General features: G+C 34.3%; 1 protein-coding gene across 1 annotated transcript; it reads right to left on the bottom strand.

Annotated features, from left to right (window-relative positions):
* Window positions 1-2285: 2285 nt before the first annotated feature.
* On the bottom strand, window positions 2286-15346 carry LOC147375923 (alpha-amylase 2B). The gene is made up of 10 exons (XM_086394463.1): window positions 15133-15346; window positions 14631-14777; window positions 9791-9988; window positions 9180-9410; window positions 8264-8397; window positions 7333-7455; window positions 7139-7238; window positions 4805-4923; window positions 4237-4362; window positions 2286-2497 (listed from the first exon to the last, which is right to left on the bottom strand). The coding sequence occupies exons 1-10, from the start codon at window positions 15298-15300 to the stop codon at window positions 2308-2310; spliced, it is 1536 nt and encodes a 511-aa protein (XP_086250589.1). The 5' UTR covers window positions 15301-15346; the 3' UTR covers window positions 2286-2307.
* Window positions 15347-18292: the final 2946 nt, after the last annotated feature.

Raw genomic sequence — 18292 nt, 5'->3', positions numbered from 1 at the left:
ATAGTATGGTTGAGGTGTTATTGGAATGACAGTTATCAAGGGATAGTTCTATTATTTCCATCCCCACTGATATAAAAATAGTAAGCAGAATGTTGGCTGTCATTTAAAATCAGTTATTTCAGCACATGACAATATAAGCCTGGAATGAGGACTGATAAATATATGTTTATGCAAACTGAAATGATTCACAGATTTGTAGACTTATGTGCTAGTGAACTACAGTAGAATTCAGTTTATTTAAACTACACAGATGGGGTCAGGTAGGAGGAGAGAAGTAAACCATAAATGCAAACTAAAACTAAATGAATGAATTCTGTATTACTAGCAGTATAAGAAATGATAGTTTCTAGAATTTCCCTCATGGTAACATATGATTATTTTTCATAGTGATAGACTATATAGTTAGAAATGCCATTGCTGGTATCAATATATCAAATCTAATAGGGAAGCTTTGACAGGAAATGTATTTGTATGTAATTAGTCTCTTTCTACTCATTCAAACTATTTCCTACTAGTATCCCATGGATCTCCCTCTTTAGCTTCACTATTTTGAAAATAAAAATTAATAGATGATGCTAAGTTTTATGTAAGGAGATAGGGCAAGTAGTTTAGAGAAAGGGGAGGAGTGGAAATCAAAGAAATACTTCAGCTTTCTAAGTGAGTGGTGAAACACAGCAGTACCAAAAGCCTTGCTGAAGACAAAAATTGAAGGTCACATTTTGGATATGTCAGGTATGAGATGTCTGTGAAATACGGAAGTAGAGATGTGAAGCATCTGTTGTAACATGAAGTTGAGTCCCAAGAAAAGATCTGGTTTGCAGATATACGCCTCCATGCTAAAGTGTGTGTTTTAAACCCAAGGATACAATTGCAGTCACTTAGGGAGAGGATACAGAAATAAGAAAATTCAATCCAAATGAGATTTTAGGTCAAACAGAAGCCAAGTCAATAAAACAAAATCTGAAAAAGAGTAATTAGTGAGAGAAGGAAAACAAAGAATAGAATCACAGAGACCAAAGGAAGAGAGGATGTGAGACTGTCTGTCCATATTGAGTAGCGTTGTGAAATAGAAAAAGATGAGGACAGTGAACTACTTTGTATGAATAACATAAATATTTTTTATTATGTTGACGAGCAGATTAAATGAAGTGACGATGGAAACTGAAGAGTAAGGAGATGAAAAATGACTAGTGTTGAGGATGTTGAGATTGTGTGATGAAAATTCCAAAGTTCGACTAGAAAGAGAAAAATTGAGGTTATGAATTTTTTTTAGTTGAAAGATTCTAATATGATATACGTAATCTGAGGGGACTATTATGTCAATAAAAGAAAGACTGTTAAATCAGAAGAGAAAGATAATCTAAGCAGTAAAGTCCTCAAAAAGGTAAAAATGGAGGGAGCGGACTTTGGTAAAAAGCACTTTGTTCATTATGACAGGAGGAAAGAAGAGAAAGATAGGGCCAAGTATAGGTAGATTTGTGAGTAAAAAGAGGAGAGAATTTCCAAGTTATGGCTTCTATTTTCTTATTCAACTATGAAAATAAAACACCTGAGAGTTATAAGATGACCTAGCCAAGAGCCTTAATAAATCCCACATTGAGAGTCAAGTGAAGAAGAATAAACAGCTAAAGGATCAGGGGAAAAAAATAAAATAAAACTGAGTATAGGGAGTCAAGAGAGCCCTATGAAAACATCCATCCATATTAGGGATTAAGAGATGGAACAAAAGTCATACAACATCATCATGCTAAAGCTATTGGAAAGAGAAAGAAAGAAATGAATACAGAGAAAGTAGAAGATTCCTGTGAGCTCAAGATAATTAAGAATTATATACTACATAATTTAATTTTCTTTTATTTTTGAATTTATTAACTATGAAAGGGCCTTTTATATTGTAAAAAATATGCAAATATTATGACTTTGTATGCAAACTATCATTAAATTAGCTACCCTTAACTAATTGTTAGAAATACCCTATGTAAGAAATATAAACCTGGATTAAAGATATGTAGCTGGGCAAGTGGTATTAACTGTAACAAACAAATTTTTCATCATGCTTTTCTGAGTTCTTAAAAATTCCTTTGACAAATAGCTTAAAGAGAATCTTCTAAAATGTAACAAAATGTTGATTGTAATTACAATTATTAAGTATATGTGTTTTTATGCTTTTTTGAGTTTTACAGTTTGAATACTTTTTATAGCTTTTACCAAAAATTAATGAATTATGAGAAGTTATATATTACATACATAGAAGAAACAAAACACATTTTATTTCTCTGGGTGTATGTATTTAATTCAGTTCAAATTTTATAATTTAGAATCAGCATGAATTGCAATAAATGGATCTTCAGCAGAGTTACTAATAGAAAAATGAGCTTTGCCATCACTGGAAACACTGATTTGAATCCCTGTACAACTGTTACCACTTTTATCTCCAGAAATAACATCACAATATGTACCAGCAGGAAGACCAGTCTGCAAAGTTGCAGATAGTGTACTGTAAAAATAAAAGTTAAGATTTAATATGAATTTAACACAATTAAAAGCAAGAATACAGACTCTCTAAAATAGTGTAACTGTGTGCTATAGAACTTTAAGCAGTCAAGGTCTCAATGAAAATAAAATTCAAACATAAAGATTTCTGCAGTGGTTGGTTTTCTCAGGGTCAACAAAATTCTTATAGAAGATATAGAAATTTCCTAGTCAATAGTAAATATTATACAAAAAAATAAAGTTGAAGAGTATCAGTGAAGATTTGAATGACCTGCTTCACTTAGAGAAAATAATTTTAAATTACTTTAAATGTATCCTCATCTGAACTTAAGAAAATACTGATTATTTTCAAAAACTTAAATTTGGTTATTTCCTCAAAAATCTCCTTTTTTCAAGAGGTTAAAATAAATTTGGGCTGGAGATAAAAATAATCTTGCATTTCTATAAAGAAGTATATAATTTTAAAATATAATGCTGTCTCATAAATATGTTTCTTCCCTCTCCCTGATAGCTCAATTGATAAAGAATCTGCCCACAGTGCAGAAGATGTGGGAGACACAGGTTTGAGGCCTGGGTCAGGAAGATCGCCTGGACAAGAAAATGGCAATCCACTCTGGTATTCTTGCCTGTAAAATCTCATGGACAGAGAAGGTTGGCATGCTACCATCCATAGGGTTGCAGAGTCAGACAGGACCTAGCACGCATACACATATGACAAAAGACAGGGAAAAAAAGGACTAGTAATGGATTCTTGGGGAAGACAAGTATATACTTTTTTATTTGTTATTATTATTTTTTGCCAGTAAAATATCATTTGGGCAAAGAGTGAGCTAAACATGGGTGGAATCTAGTTTGGACTAACATTACAAGTGCTTGCAAAGATGCCTTCTGAGCTATAATTCCGTATGTGAGGGAAACAGTATAATGGAGGCAAAGAATATAAGTCTCACAAATGAAAAGCCAGTAATGAGATGTCTCAGAACTAAAAGTAATAAGTCCCCTGAGGTGAATCAATGACCATAATATACATATTCACTATAAATATATATATGCTTTAAAAAGTATTATTTGTCACAGAGAGATGGGAATGTGCAAAACAAGACTAAAGAACTACATACTAAAGTAGGTGAAAAAAAGAGAGGAAAAAAGACATTTCAGATCTGAGGCAGTATTTTTCCATTATTGATTTAAAAAGTTTTATAAGACATTTTTCTATGGATTTCGTGACCTTTAGACTTTGTATATTTTGGGGGCTTCTCTGGTGGCTCAGAAAGTAAAGAATCTGCCTGCAGTGCAGGAAACCTGGGTCCAACCCCTGGGTCAGGAAGATCTCCTAGAGGAGGAAATGGCTACCCACTCCAGTATTCTTGCCTGGAGAATTAAATGGACAGAGGAGCCTGGTGGGCTACAGTCCATGGGGTCACAAAGTGTTAGACATGACTGAGTGACTAACGTGTATATTTTATGTGAGGTGTATATGTAAGCAGTACACATGCATCACATCTGTCCATGATGTGAAGAGTGCACAAAAAATGACTCCACTTAGAAAAGAAAACCATTATAAACAGAGGAGATAAAAGAAAATCAGTCATCATCATTTTTCTTCTGACCCTTTTCTAATCGTTATGTTTTCTTAATCTGCCATCTAAAGAATTTTTCAGATGTGAAAAAAGTAAATGAGCAGGAAAAGAATAAACCAAGAACATATTAGCATAAAATATTATTTCTAATTGATCTACTTACCTGTCATCATTGTTAAAGACAATGAATCCTTTGTTTCCTCTTCCAAAAGCTACTTGGTTGCTGCCATTGTCCCACCAGTTTGTAAAAGGTTGACCATCAACTACATTACGGAACATAACCATGTTCCTAAAAACAAAAGAGAATGTGAAATGCTGTTGATACTTCAACAATTTAAAACGAAACAATGGACTTCCCTGGTGGCTCAGTAGTGGAGTATCTGCCTACCAAAGCAGGAGAAATGGGTCTGATCCCTGATCCAGGAAGATCCCACATGCCACGGAGCAACTAAGCCCATGTGCCACAAATGTTGGACCTGTGCTCTAGACCTTGGGAACTGCAACCACTGAGCCTGCAAATCCCCTAAAGCCCATGCTCCACAACAAGAGAAACCACCTCAGTGAGAAACTCCCACACCACCACAAAGAGGAGCCCGGCCCACTACAAGGAGAGAAAAGCCTGCACAGTAACAAAGACCCAGCTCAGTCAAAAACCAGTAAATAAATAAAGGCATTTTAAAAATGCTAAGAAAGTTTATTATCAGAGAATGTGTCCAAATAAGGTTTCCTACCTTATTTGACGCCATCGATGTTCACAGACCCAGTCATTGCCACAAGTAGTATCTGGATTAATAGTAACTTCTTTAATTACTCCATTTTTATTTGGTGGCCCCATCCAATCATTAACATCCTCAATTAGTAAAAAAAAAATAATAATAATCAATTTTAAAAGCTCACATTTTTAACATTACATGTGTCCTTATTTAGGACATCAAACCCAATCTGTCCTATTTGTGTTTTTGTAGTGGCTTCACTTAGAATTCAACTTGTTCAGGATTTTTACTAAGTATATCTTCTCCCTAACTTCTCATTCCCTAGTGCCATATTTCAAACAAGAGTATGATTTTTTTAGTCTCTCATTGTTTTCCAAGGAATTGTAATCACTTCTTAATATCACTATAGGCAGTGTGATGTTATTGAAATGGCAAGGACTTTAGTGTTATAAAATGCAGGACTAAAAGATAGTTTCCATTACTACTAGCTCAAAGACTTAGTTAATATACATAACTTCTATGCCTCATTTTCCTCTTCTGTAAAATGATGATATTATAAGTTACTATAAAAATTAAATAAGGTATGTAAAAATCTTTATACATGATAATTGCTAATAAATAACTGTTTCGTTCATCTTTTTTCAATAAAAGTTCTAATCAAAATATCAAAATACTCTTCACTAAATTGACCAAATTTTATTACTGTGCTTTTCTAATTGGTACTTTCAAGGTAATCATAGGAAAAAATAGATTATGTCTAGGAAGTTATCAATATCTGTCTTAAATCATATGGTATGATAAATGATGGACAAGCTAAGAGTTGTTAGCATGCAGAAGTCATGGAGAAGACTTTATGGGAAAGGGGGAAATGAACATATGCCATAACTCCTGCCATCAGAAATAAGACTAATTAGTGGAAATTATAAGAAATTGATTCAATATAAAGGGAAATATCCTAAATATTTAGGATATCTAAGGCTATCTAAGAACAGAATGAGTTGTTGTACAAAGTAGTAGTGGACTTCTCAATTTGTAAAGAACCTACTAGAAACTAGAGGAATATCTATCTGGTTCAGAGTGAAGAGAATTTTCTACGTCAGGTATGAAGTTGCTGTATGATGCTGCATTTGAAACTTCCCACTAACTTTCCAAATAACTTAAGTTCTTATTTCTCAGTTTCTTTTAAAAATATTTACTCAGATTAATGTCTTTACCATACTGCTCAAATTTTTCTGATTTTAGCATTTTCAGAATAGTTAGCAAATTTCTCTTTAATGTATTTTCCTTCCTGCTATACTTTCCCTACTGAACTTCGGCTCAACTAGATAATGCCTTTGCATTCCACAAAACTTTCTTTAAAAAAGTATTTAACAAATACTTATATTGCTTATACCATGAGCAGGTACTGTTTTAAATTTCCTTGAAGTGTTAATTTGTAATCCTCATATCAACTGTATGAAGCAGGTACTTACAAGTACACATTTTATTCATTGTATCCTTATTTTTAAATGGTATTTTTTAAAGTGGGTGGGCAAGAGGGTATATTTCTCATACTTTGAAATAGCTTACATACTCTTTATCAACAGAGATCATTCATTTTAATTTTTTATTTTTTTATATCTAAAGTCTGCTTTTATTTATTTATTACATTAAAATGGACTTATTGGTCCACATAACTGAAAAGTATAGGGAATAGAGTTACATTTTGGATAAATGGATGCCATTAGGTTACTTATTTTCTTCCCATTCATCATCTCTTCTTTCTTCTGGTTGGCTTTATTTATATATTTTTTGTGGTCTTTGTTTTATTTTTTTAATATAAATTTATTTATTTTAATTGGAGGTTAATTACTTTACAATATTGTACTGGATTTGCCATACATCAACCTGAATCCACCACAGGTATACACGTGTTCCCCATCCTGAACCTCCCATCCTCCTCCCTCCCTATACCATCCCTCTGGGTCATCCCAGTGCACCAGCCCCAAGTATCCTGTATCATGCATCAAACCTGGACTGGCGATTCATTTCATATACGATACTATACATGATTCAATGCCATTCTCCCAAATCATCCCACCCTCTCCCTCTCCCACAGAGTCCAAAAGACCGTTCTATACATCTCTGTCTCTTTTGCTGTCTTGCTTACAGGGTTATCATTACCATCTTTCTAAATTCCATTTTAATTTTTTTTAAATATCCACTGCATTGTTACAAGAACCCTGTGTCAGGTTTTCACTTAATAAATATTTGATAAAATAAATAGTGAATGTTATAGCAATATGTGAAATTATAACAAAATTAACTTCTTTTTCTTGAGAAGAAGATATTTTGTACAACACCAAAACTTACTTTTCCATTCACAAAATGTCTTGTCCAACGGTAGCTTGACATTACTCGTGTAAATCCATAGGGATGAGCGAGCATAAATCCGACTCCCATTTTGTACAGTCTAAAAGGCACAAAATTATCTTATTATAAAAGAAAATAATATTTTTAACATCATTAAAATGGTAGGTTTAAAAATGGGGAACTTTGTTTCTTACCTAGCATCCCAGAATGTAAGAATAGATGCTCCCCCAGCTCCATGCCCTCGCTGATTGTCATGGTTATCAACAAAGACAAGTGCCCTGTTAGAAGGCATGAAACCCCAGCCTTCTCCCCAGTTCCTATTAAAAAAAGAAAATCTTAAGAATATATATATGTATTCTTTTACAATAACTTTAGAATAATCAAAATGTGCATTTCTTTCAGTATTGCACTCTTCAATGAAATTCTCTCTCTAGTTAAATGATTATTCTGTAGGGTTTTAAAATTTTTTAATTTTTAAAATTAATTTATTTTAATTGTAGAATAAACTGAGCTTTTGAAAATTACAAACTATATATATATATATAATCTACAAATACATTCCATGCATGTATATATGTAGAAATTACTTGAATTACATTCATGTTATAAGAATTTTGCTATAAAATTTATATTAGAAGTTTTAGTGTATTATAATTTAGATAGACTTCAGAAGGGCCAACATACATACCATTTTATACAGAATTGCAAATTAGATTAAGTTTCAACAGTATATTGTTATAAACATTTTAATATTTGAAATTAACTAATATATGTAAAGTCTATAGAATGGCCACATTGTAGGAACTTCATAAATTATAGAATCACTTTAGTAAGAACCTGGCTTTCACAAATTATGTGCAAACATTAATTAAATCTAGTACAGTCATATAATGTATAAATTACAATCTCTGGATTGGTGTTGAGTCCCTAAAAAGCTTCCTTGTGATTGATATTCTAAATAATAAAGATGATCACTTGGAATGTGGGGATATACAGCACTTGTTATTAGTAAATGAATCCTTGAAATTTGTCTAAATAAGAAGGCATTATGAAGAAAACTCATGTTGAGGTATCATCACAAAAAATCTGTGAAATAATTCAAAGGATAAAGCATATTTTATTTACTTTAAGTAAGCCATCTTCTCTCCACTCCACTTGCGAATAACTGTTCCTAGTTTTGCACCATATTTAAATTCTGTCACACGGCCATTTCCAAAGTAGTCACTGCTTGTAATTGCCTCACCACCCAGATCAATTACCTTGTAGAAATGAAGAAGAAAACAACAATTTAAATAAGAATTTAACTAAGTTAAACTTATATAAAAAATAGCTTTATACTATTTTATATTATATGAAATACCCCAAATGGTTTTCCTTATATCAAGATTCTCATTTTTCTTTGCTAGACTATATCTATCCAACAATAGTAAAAGTAACATGACAAAGTAACTTGTCCTGTGAGAATGCTGACCTAATTTAGACTTGCACATAAATGATAAGACTAGTTCATACTTGTATAGCACTTAATATCCAGCTGGTAATATTTCTTGCTACTTGATAAATATTACCTCTTCAAATCTCCAAAGAAAACAAAGATATAACCATTATCATTATTCCTTTCGATAACTTCTGAAAAAATTGTTGCACAGAGAGGTTAATGAATCAGCCTAACCAAACACACCTAATGGTGATCTAGCCAAAATTTAGAGTCAGATATCCTGTCTTAAGACAACTATATTATTATCTGTCTTCTATCACGGCCTCTGGGGAAATTATACATGACATGGAGATTTTTGCAGCCTAAATAAATTTTTGTCATTTGGATAACAAACCTCTTGATATAGAGTTAGATGTACTGTCTTCTGAATAAAAGGAGGTTAAGGAACATTCTTCTATGTAAATGATTGAGCCATTAAGCTAAAGAAACTGCATTTTAAATAAAATCTGTCACTTATTTTCTGATGAATTATTGATGAGGAATTATTTTCTAAGAATAATAAATGGTCATATTTTATATGGATACACGTGTATATTGACATACCTCCTGGTAAATGAAAGGTTTACTTCCTGAAGGAAACCACTTTGTGTTTAGATTATGCAGTTTATCCAAAACTGCCTTTATGTCTCCAGGCCACATGTGCTTAGAAGCATCAATTCGGAACCCTGCTACACCAATGTCAATGAGATGGTTTAGATAGTTAGCAATCGTGGAGCGCACATAATCTTTCTCCAGTGCAAGATCAAGAAGACTAACGAGACGACAATCCCGGACCTATGGAGAAAAAAATTTTGTGATTGATACATAAAACATCACCTTCACTTGAGAATCCATTCAATTATTCATTCATTTATTCACTAACAGATATTTCAATAGTGATTTCTTTGCACCAGTCTCTGGAGATATTGACATTCTAGTACTGACATACCTTTGAAATATTTTTCATTGTAAAAATGAAAAAAATGGAGAAAAAGTAGAGGAATTTTTTCATTTTGAAAAATTAAATTGGGGAAAATTATTTGAATGTTGATATGAGATTCTGAAGTCAGACTTGGAATGCTGTTTTCCTAAACACTCTAAACTAACATTTAAAATGGAGATCAGTGAGCTACATATGGATAATAAAAGGTGTAGATAGATATTTTGCTAATTACCTGATAAGCATCATTATAGCTCTCAATATCTCCACTTCCAGTTTTACATTTTCCATCATTAAAATCCCAACCAGAGTATGGGACTGCTGGAAAATCCTCACTTCCAGGGTTGAAATAACTTCCACAAGTACTGCCTGTTCCCGCACTCACACCACTTCCAGTCATATGATTAATTACAGCATCCACATAAATACGGACCTGAAAGGCAAAATTTCCATTTCAGTTTGACTTACAGAGAGATAGAAATTTATAGTATTATTAATTAGATTGTACAGCACATTGATAACATTCCAAAATACTTCTTTGTTATTTTATAACTTATCTTACAAGAAAACAGTCAAGTGTGAAAAGAAATCATTGTGAATTGAAGCCCTATAAGCATTCTAGGCACTTGGAAGATGCTTATACATATAATAAATTAAGAGAACCCCAAACTAATAGAACTGTGAAAAAATACAAAGAGACTTTTTTTTTGGAGTATCTGGAATCAGTTGAGGCAAGAGAGATTATTAGTTTTTGAAGTTTCCATAGGTCATCCTAAGAAACAAGAAGCCAGACTCTACTATCTATTTAGGATCAGAAGAATAAAGGTAGGTATTGTCTCTCATCCCCTTCATGGATCACAGCCATGTTGTGGCAAAAAGGGTCTTGTGTAACTCAGTGAAGCTATGAGTGATGTCATGAAGGGCCACCCAAGATGGATGGGTCATAGTGAGAAGTTCCAACAAAATGTGGCCCACTGGAGGAGGGAACGGAAAACCACTCCAGTGTTCTTGCTGCAAGAACTCCATGAACAACACAAAGAGGCAAAAAGATGTAGCACCGGAATATGAGGACCCCAGGTCAGAAGTGTCCAATATGCCACTGGGAAGAGTGGAGGGCAATTACTAATTGCTCCAAAAGAATGCAGCAGCTGTGCCAAAGTGGAATGATGCTCAGTTGTGGATGTGTCTGGTGGTGAAAGTAAGGTCCGATGCTGTAAAGCACAATATTGCATAGGAACCTGGAAAGTTAGATCAATGAATCAAGGTAAATTGGACGTGGTCAAGCAGGAGATAGCAAGAGTAAACATCAACATCTAAGGCATCAGTGAATTAAAATGGACGGGAATGTGCAAATTTAATTCAGATGACCATTACATCTACTACTGTGGGCAGGAATCCCTAGCGCTCATAGTCAAGAAAAGAGTCTGAAATGCATGACTTGGATCAATCTGAAAAACAACAGAATAATTTCAGTTTGTTTCCAAGGCAAAAAATTCAACATCACAGTAATCTAGTCTATGGCTCAGCCACTGAAGCCGAAGGACCTAAACTTGACAGGTTCTACAAAGACCTACAAGACCTTCTAGAACTAACACCAAAAAATGATATCATTTTCATATGGGATTAAAATGCAAAGGTAGGAAGTCAAGAGATATCCTGAGTACCAGGCAAGATGGCTATAGATTCTTTGTAGCTGAAGATGGAAAAGCTCCATATAGCCAGCAAAAACAAGACCTGGAGCTGACTGTGGCTGACATGAGGTCCTTATTGCAAAATTCATGCTTAAATTAACAAAAGTAGGAAAAACTACTTGGCCATTCAGGTATGACCTAAATCAAATTCCTTATGATTATACAGTAGAGGTAATGAATAGATTCAAGGAATTAGATCTGATAGACAGAATGCCTGAAGAACTATGGACAGAGGTTTGTATCATTGTTTAGGAGGCAGTGACCAAAACCATCCCAAAGGGGAAAAACAAAAAAAACCAAAAAGATGCAAGAAGGCAGCATAGCTGTCTGAGCAGACTTTAGAAATAGTTGAGGAAAGAAAAGAAGCAAAAAGCAAGGGAGAAAGGGAAAGATATATCCAACTGAATGCTGAGTTCCAGAGAACAGCAAGGAGATTAGAAGGCCTTCTAAAATGGACAATGCAAAAAAGGAGAGGAAAACAGTACTCTTCAAGAAAACTGGAGATACCAAGCAAACAGTTCATGCACAGATGGGCTTGACAAAGGACAGAAATGGTAAGGATTTAACAGAGGCAGAAGAGATTAAGAAGAGGAGGCAAGAATACACAGAAAAACTATATATATATATATATATATATATATATATATATATATATATATAAAAAGGTCTTAATGACCCAGATAACCAGGATGGTGTGGTCACTCACCTAGAGCCAGACATCCCTGAGTGTGAAATCAAGTGGGCTTTCAGAAGTATTACTACAAAGAAAGCTAGCGGAGGTGTTGGAATTGCAGTTGATTTATTTAAAATCCTAAAAGATGATGCTATTAAAGTGCTGCACTCAATGTGTCAGCAAATTTTGAAAACTCAGCAGTGGACACAAGACTGGAAAAGGTCAAGTTTCATCCCAACCCTAAAGAAGAGCAGTGCCAAAGAATGTTAAGACTACAGTACAATTGCTCTCATTTTACATGCTAACAAGGTTATGTTCAAATCCTTCAAGCTAGGCTTCAGCAGTATGTGAACCAAGAACTTCCAGATGTAAAACCTGGATTTTAGAAAAGGCAGAGAAACCAGAGATAAAATTGCCAACTCTCATTAGATCACAGAGAAAGCAAGGAAATTTCAGAAAAACATCTGCTTCATTGACTATGCCAAAGCCTTTGACTGTGTGGATCATAACAAACTATGGAAAATGCTTAGAGAGATGGGACTAACAGACCACCTAACCTGTCTTCTGAGAAAACTAAGTGCGGGTCAAGAAGCAACAGTTAGAATCTTACATGGAACCAATGAATGGTTCAAAATGGGGAAAGGAGTAAGACAAGGCTGTATATGGTCACTCTGTTTATTCAACGTCTATGCAGATTATATCATGCGAAATACTGGGCTGGATGAGTCAAAAGCTGTATTCAAGGATCCCTAGAGAAATATCAATAACCTCAGATATGCAGATGATACCACTCTAATGGCAGAAAGTGAAAAGGAACTAAAGAACCTGTTGATGAAAGTGAAAGAGGAGCGTGAAAAAGCTGGCTTAAATCTCAACATTCAAAAAACTAAGATCATGGTATCTGGTCTCATCACTTCATTTCAAATAGTAGGGAAAAAGTAGAAGCAGTGACAGATTTTATTTTCTTGGGCTCCAAAATCACTGTGGATGGTGACTACAACAATGAAATTAAAAGATGCTTCTTTGATGAATGATTGGTTCTGAGGTCACTGCAACACTCCAGAAATATTAGTGTGGCTGCTTTAAAAAAAAGAAAGAAAGAAACTGTGTATCTGGTCACTTATTCCTCTAAAATTATCTCATTGCCTGGGATTCAATCTTCTCTCAATATACTTGTTCTAGAACATTACATACACAGCAAATGTAAACAGATTTGAAGGAGGACCAGGAAAGACAGTTAATATTAAAGAAAAATGTATGTTTTGGCTTCACATTTAACTTTTTTTAAGTTTCATGAATGGATAAAACAAACAAATAAATTTTGTATACAGGATCTGTAAAACTATCTTGTCTATTTAAGTTTCTTGCTCATACCCCATGCAAATTAGAACTCAGTGTGGTACATGGCCATATTCAAACACCTAAGAGTCATGCAACTGACGCTTTAGTTTGAAGCATCTAATCCTTTCTTTCAAAGTAGACACAACCATACTGCATTCTTACTGAGGATTTTGTCCATCAATATGTTGCCATGAATTATCTCTACCACCTTTCCTCTCAAGAATCAAAACCAGCTTGATTTGGGAATCTTCTCTTTTCCAAATGAAATAGAGATGCAATACTTAACTTTCCTTGGTGTTTGTAGATATTGCCTTGTGCATTCCATTGTAAAAGAGATGGTGACACCTGTCAGTAAGGCATCAATGACCAAAAAAAATGCTTGGAAGGAAAGCTGTGACAAATCTAGACAGTGTATTAAAAAGCAAAGACATCACTTTGCTGACAAAAGTCAGTATAGTCAAAGTTATGTTTTTTTTTCAGTAGTCATGTATGGATGTGAGAGTTGGACCATAAAGAAGGCTGAGTGCCAAAGCACTGATGCTTTCAATCTGTGGTGCTGGAAAAGATTCTTGACGGTCCCTCGGACTGCACGGAGATCAAAGCAGTCAATCCTAAAGGAAATCAACCCTGAATATTCACTGGAAGGACTGATGCTGAAGCTGAAGCTCCAATACTTTGGTCATGTGATACGAAGAGCCGACTCACTGGAAAAGACCATGATGTGGGGAAGATTGAAGGCAAAAGAAGAGGACAGAAGAGGATGAGATGGTTGGATAGCACCACTGACTCAGTGGACATGAACTTGAGCAAATTACAGGAGATAGTGAAGGACAAAGAAGCATGGTGTGCTGCAGTTCTTGGGGTCACAAACAATCAGACAAAACTTAGTGACTGAACAACAACAATTGCCTCTCATTATGCTCTTCATCAAAGAGAAAATAATTACAGACGATCATAGTACTTGCGGGAAGGAATATCCAAGAATTATGGGTGGCCATACAATTCACATAGAAGAAACAGCAAATGTTGTAAGTGGAACTTCTAATTGCTAACTGGAAAAGTGTTCCCCCAAAATGTGTACAACCATAAAGGTTGAAAGTTGATGTTCTGCTTTATAAAATAAAACTTAAACTTACATTAGTTGAAGTCTGTGGCCTTAAACTTTTAATTACATCTTCTTTAGTGGATAAATGGTACATATAAAAATAGTTATAATTAAACATAAGGTAACAATTACATTTTAATTTATAGCTAAAGCATGAGGTAACTTTTATATGCATGAAAATTGTTCTTCTTAAAAGGAACAAGAGACAAGAGAGATAAATTATTTTTCTGTATCATGTGTTTAAAGGAAACTTTAAGTCACTTACACCAACGTTGTTACATCTAGTCACCATGTCTTTGAATTCATTTTCATTTCCTGATCTTGTACATAACTTGTAACTAACTGGTTGGTATCTTTCCCACCAAGGTCGTGAAGGGTCAGTAATCACAGCATTTTCACTGGGTGGGGAGACCTACAAATAAAACAATGTTAATAAGTATCAATTTATGACTCACTTTATACCACTGAATAGTCTATAAACTAATCAATAGTCTAAAATTATTTCTGAATCTTTGGTAACTGCATTTCTTTACAATTGTTTGAAAATATTAACATTGCATTGGAAATATCCTGCTGAAAAAAATTATCTTGGAAATAAAACGTAAAGTCACTGACAATTTCAAATTTTTTTCTTCCTCAGAAAACTGTTTTACTTAGAGTACTTTAATTGTGAAGTAAAATGTTGTCCCAGCTTTCAGACACAGGGGATACTACTACTTATTCTCAGCACAGCAATTTCTGCAACTTATACAATGAACAATACTCACCTGAACCCCTCCAAATCCTTTAGGAGCTAAGTATCGCTCACATTCAAGAGCAATATCGACCCAGCGCCACTCAAACAGATGAACAATGGAGGTCCGTCCAGATTTGACGTGTGGGTCATACTGAGCCCAGCAGAACCCAATTGCTGAAAGCAACAGAAAAAACTTCATTTTGCTTTGAAGTTGTCAGTGTTCTTTCCAGCAACTATTTATATTCCTATAAGAAGTATATATTACAAAATAAATGTTAAATGAGCAAACACTTGAGCACAAACTGTTTATTCATAATCTGAAAAGAAATATTGATAATAATTTAAACAGATGAAGAACATCCATAAAATCTCCCAAGAATACCATCTAAATGAGCTTTAGTAACAATGCTTTCCTTATCGTGGGAATATTAACCTTTTAAACATCTGGTATTAAATATTTATAAAGTGTGTAATCATGTATTATTTAAGTAGGATTAGATCTTATATCTAAAGTCCTTCACTAACAGAAGGAAAATAACAATTAGAGTCACCTGAACTCACAGTCAAAATATTTCCCTAACTATCTATTGCAAACATTTGCAGGGTTTCAATTTCAAAATGAACAAAATATTCAGTTCAGTTTTGGTTTTACCCCCAACCAAAATTTTTGATTATTGAAGTTTCTGCATTAAGAAATTAAGTTTCAATATGACATTTTATTGTGAGGTTAATAATAGATATTAATTATACATACAGTCATAGAATATCAGATATATCAAGAGATTAAATAAAGAGAAGTTAATTCTATGGCTTCTTTTCCATTAGGACATCATCACAGGACTCAAGTTTGACCAAGTATAAGATCTTTAGGCTTATTCACTCCAGGAGTGCACACAGAGCATCTGAGCAAACCCCTTAGTGAAAGTATTGTATCAAAACATCTATTCTGATGTTCTGGATTTTTTTCAAAACTATAGGTTTCACCATCAAAAGCAGTGTCACTGTCAAAAACTTTGGATTCAGATAAGGTAAGTAATTAAATGCTAATGATCACAGTACTGAGGTAAAGCATATTTCACAATATAAGCATTGATGCATTTACCTTCTGTTTCTAATCTTAAAAATACATTAGGGTAACCAAGTGAGGCAACAAGTCAATTCTCAGTAGACTTATTTATATGTCGATTGAGCAGGGGGTTTTGAACAGCATTAGGGGTCAAAGTGAGCCTGGAGTGATGATTCTAGATAATCAAAAAAAAAGAAACAAAGAATAGATCTGATGATTGAAATAATTCTAATAGCTCTCTAATTTCTAACAGGAAATGATAAAAATCATTGGGAATTCTAAAGTGTTTCTGCTTGGCTACAGGGGATGTTCCATTCTATTTTAATGTTAAGATTCTATGATCTTAATCTGCAGTAATACAGTTGTTTGTTGTTCTGAGAATAAGAGGAGACAGCGGAATTTTATTTCGGAATTCAGGAAAATTTAACATCCATAAAATCCATATACCCAACATTTCCAGTCAGAAATATTTTGTGGTCAGATTAACATGATCAGAAACTGTAATAATAACATTCTACTAATTAAAAAAAAAAAAAAGAACTGAGAGCCAACACTTCTCTCTTTCCCAAGAAATTAGGAAATCCTGAAGAAAGGACTCATGAAAAAAATAAAGGCAAAACTTGATCAAATGATTAAGGGTAAGGAGTAATTCTGAATAATATAAATGCCTCTATCTCTAAGATGGATTGTAGTTAAGTTCCCATAGATTGACTGGTAAAGTCTAGAGAAAGAAACTATGCATGTAAAGTGAAATTCTTTCTAATATAAATAAATTAAAAGGTGATGATTATTGGATACTTAGGCAATAAAGTGTTGCAGGAAAGAGATTCCTAGTAGACTAAACAAGACTGGCACTAAAAAGCTCTATTTTGGCTTTGGTGTGGAAGCGTGGTTTCAACAGCATAGTCTTTTAACAAGGAAACAGCATCAGCAGGAAAGGGGCTGGTGGTCTATATTAGTTAAGAGGTAGTTCCACATGGTACCTTAACAGGCATCAAGGAAGCCACAATGCAAACAAGGAAAATGGCAGGTTGCCACATAGTTCAGAAGAAAACAATTATGCTTGAGATTGTATCATATCTTCCAGGTAGAGAATCTGGGAGGCTTTGAGGGCAAGCTGTCAGTGCCACAGTAAATAGATAGAGCTTGAGACATAGCATGAAACATGTGAATCTTTGGACACATCTTCACTGAGACCAGAGTGTTGATATGAATACCTAACTGAGCAAACAAAGATATTGGTTAAAGAATCCATTTTTATTCAGCAAATTTGCACTGTCAGGGAAAATAACAAATGAATTAATTTTGAGTCTAGGATATAGTGAAAAATTAAGATCACATGGAGTAGAACACCCTTAAAATGAGGGGTTATATGTATGCCAGCAAAGTGATATGACAAGTGAGTCCAGAAAAGAGAATTTTGGAGAGATACTGTAGAGCAAAAAGAAGCATAAGAAATAACAGGAATGCTTTGGATTTGAAGTGATTTAAAAAATCAAGTAAAATATGTTAGTTTTGTGACTAGGAAGTAAGGGATACAGATAGCTTTGGACTAGAATTAAAAACTCAAAAAACCTCAAGACATTTTTTGTCTCTATCTCTTGGCTCTGCATTTCTATGTCTTTCTTGGCTTAATTCTCAGGCAGGCTTTTGCCGCACAGTGGCAAAACTGTTCAAATGCAAAGTTTACTTCCCACCAGTCTGGCAAACTCAGGGAAAAAAATAAGCACCTCTTTCTCAACAGTTTAAGCCAAAGACTCAAGACTGATTCTTAATTGGTTTCTGACTTGGTTTATAAACCCATCCCTGAACAGAATATTGTGACAAGGAAATGGATTGTCTTGATTGTCCTATCCTAGATCATATGCCTACCACTGCAGGTGAGAAATAAGGCTAACTATGCATTAACAGACAGGGCTTCCCTGGTGGCTCAGACAATAAAGAATCTGCCTGTGATTCAGGAGACCTGGCTTTGATTCCTGGGTCGAGAAGATCCCCTGGAGAAGGGAATGGCAACCCACTCCAGGATTCTTGCCTGGAGAATTCCATGGACAGAGGAGTCTGGTGGGCTACAGTCTATGGGGTCGCAAAGAGTCAGACACGACTGAGTGACTAACACTTTCAC

Source organism: Bos grunniens, chromosome 3, assembly GCF_055505025.1.
Source record: "Bos grunniens cultivar Pamir isolate PY7600 chromosome 3, Bosgru_T2T1.0, whole genome shotgun sequence".
Classification (NCBI taxonomy): Eukaryota; Metazoa; Chordata; class Mammalia; order Artiodactyla; family Bovidae; genus Bos; species Bos grunniens.
Note: the sequence above shows the minus strand (reverse complement) of the source record. Positions and strands in the feature narration are given on the sequence as shown.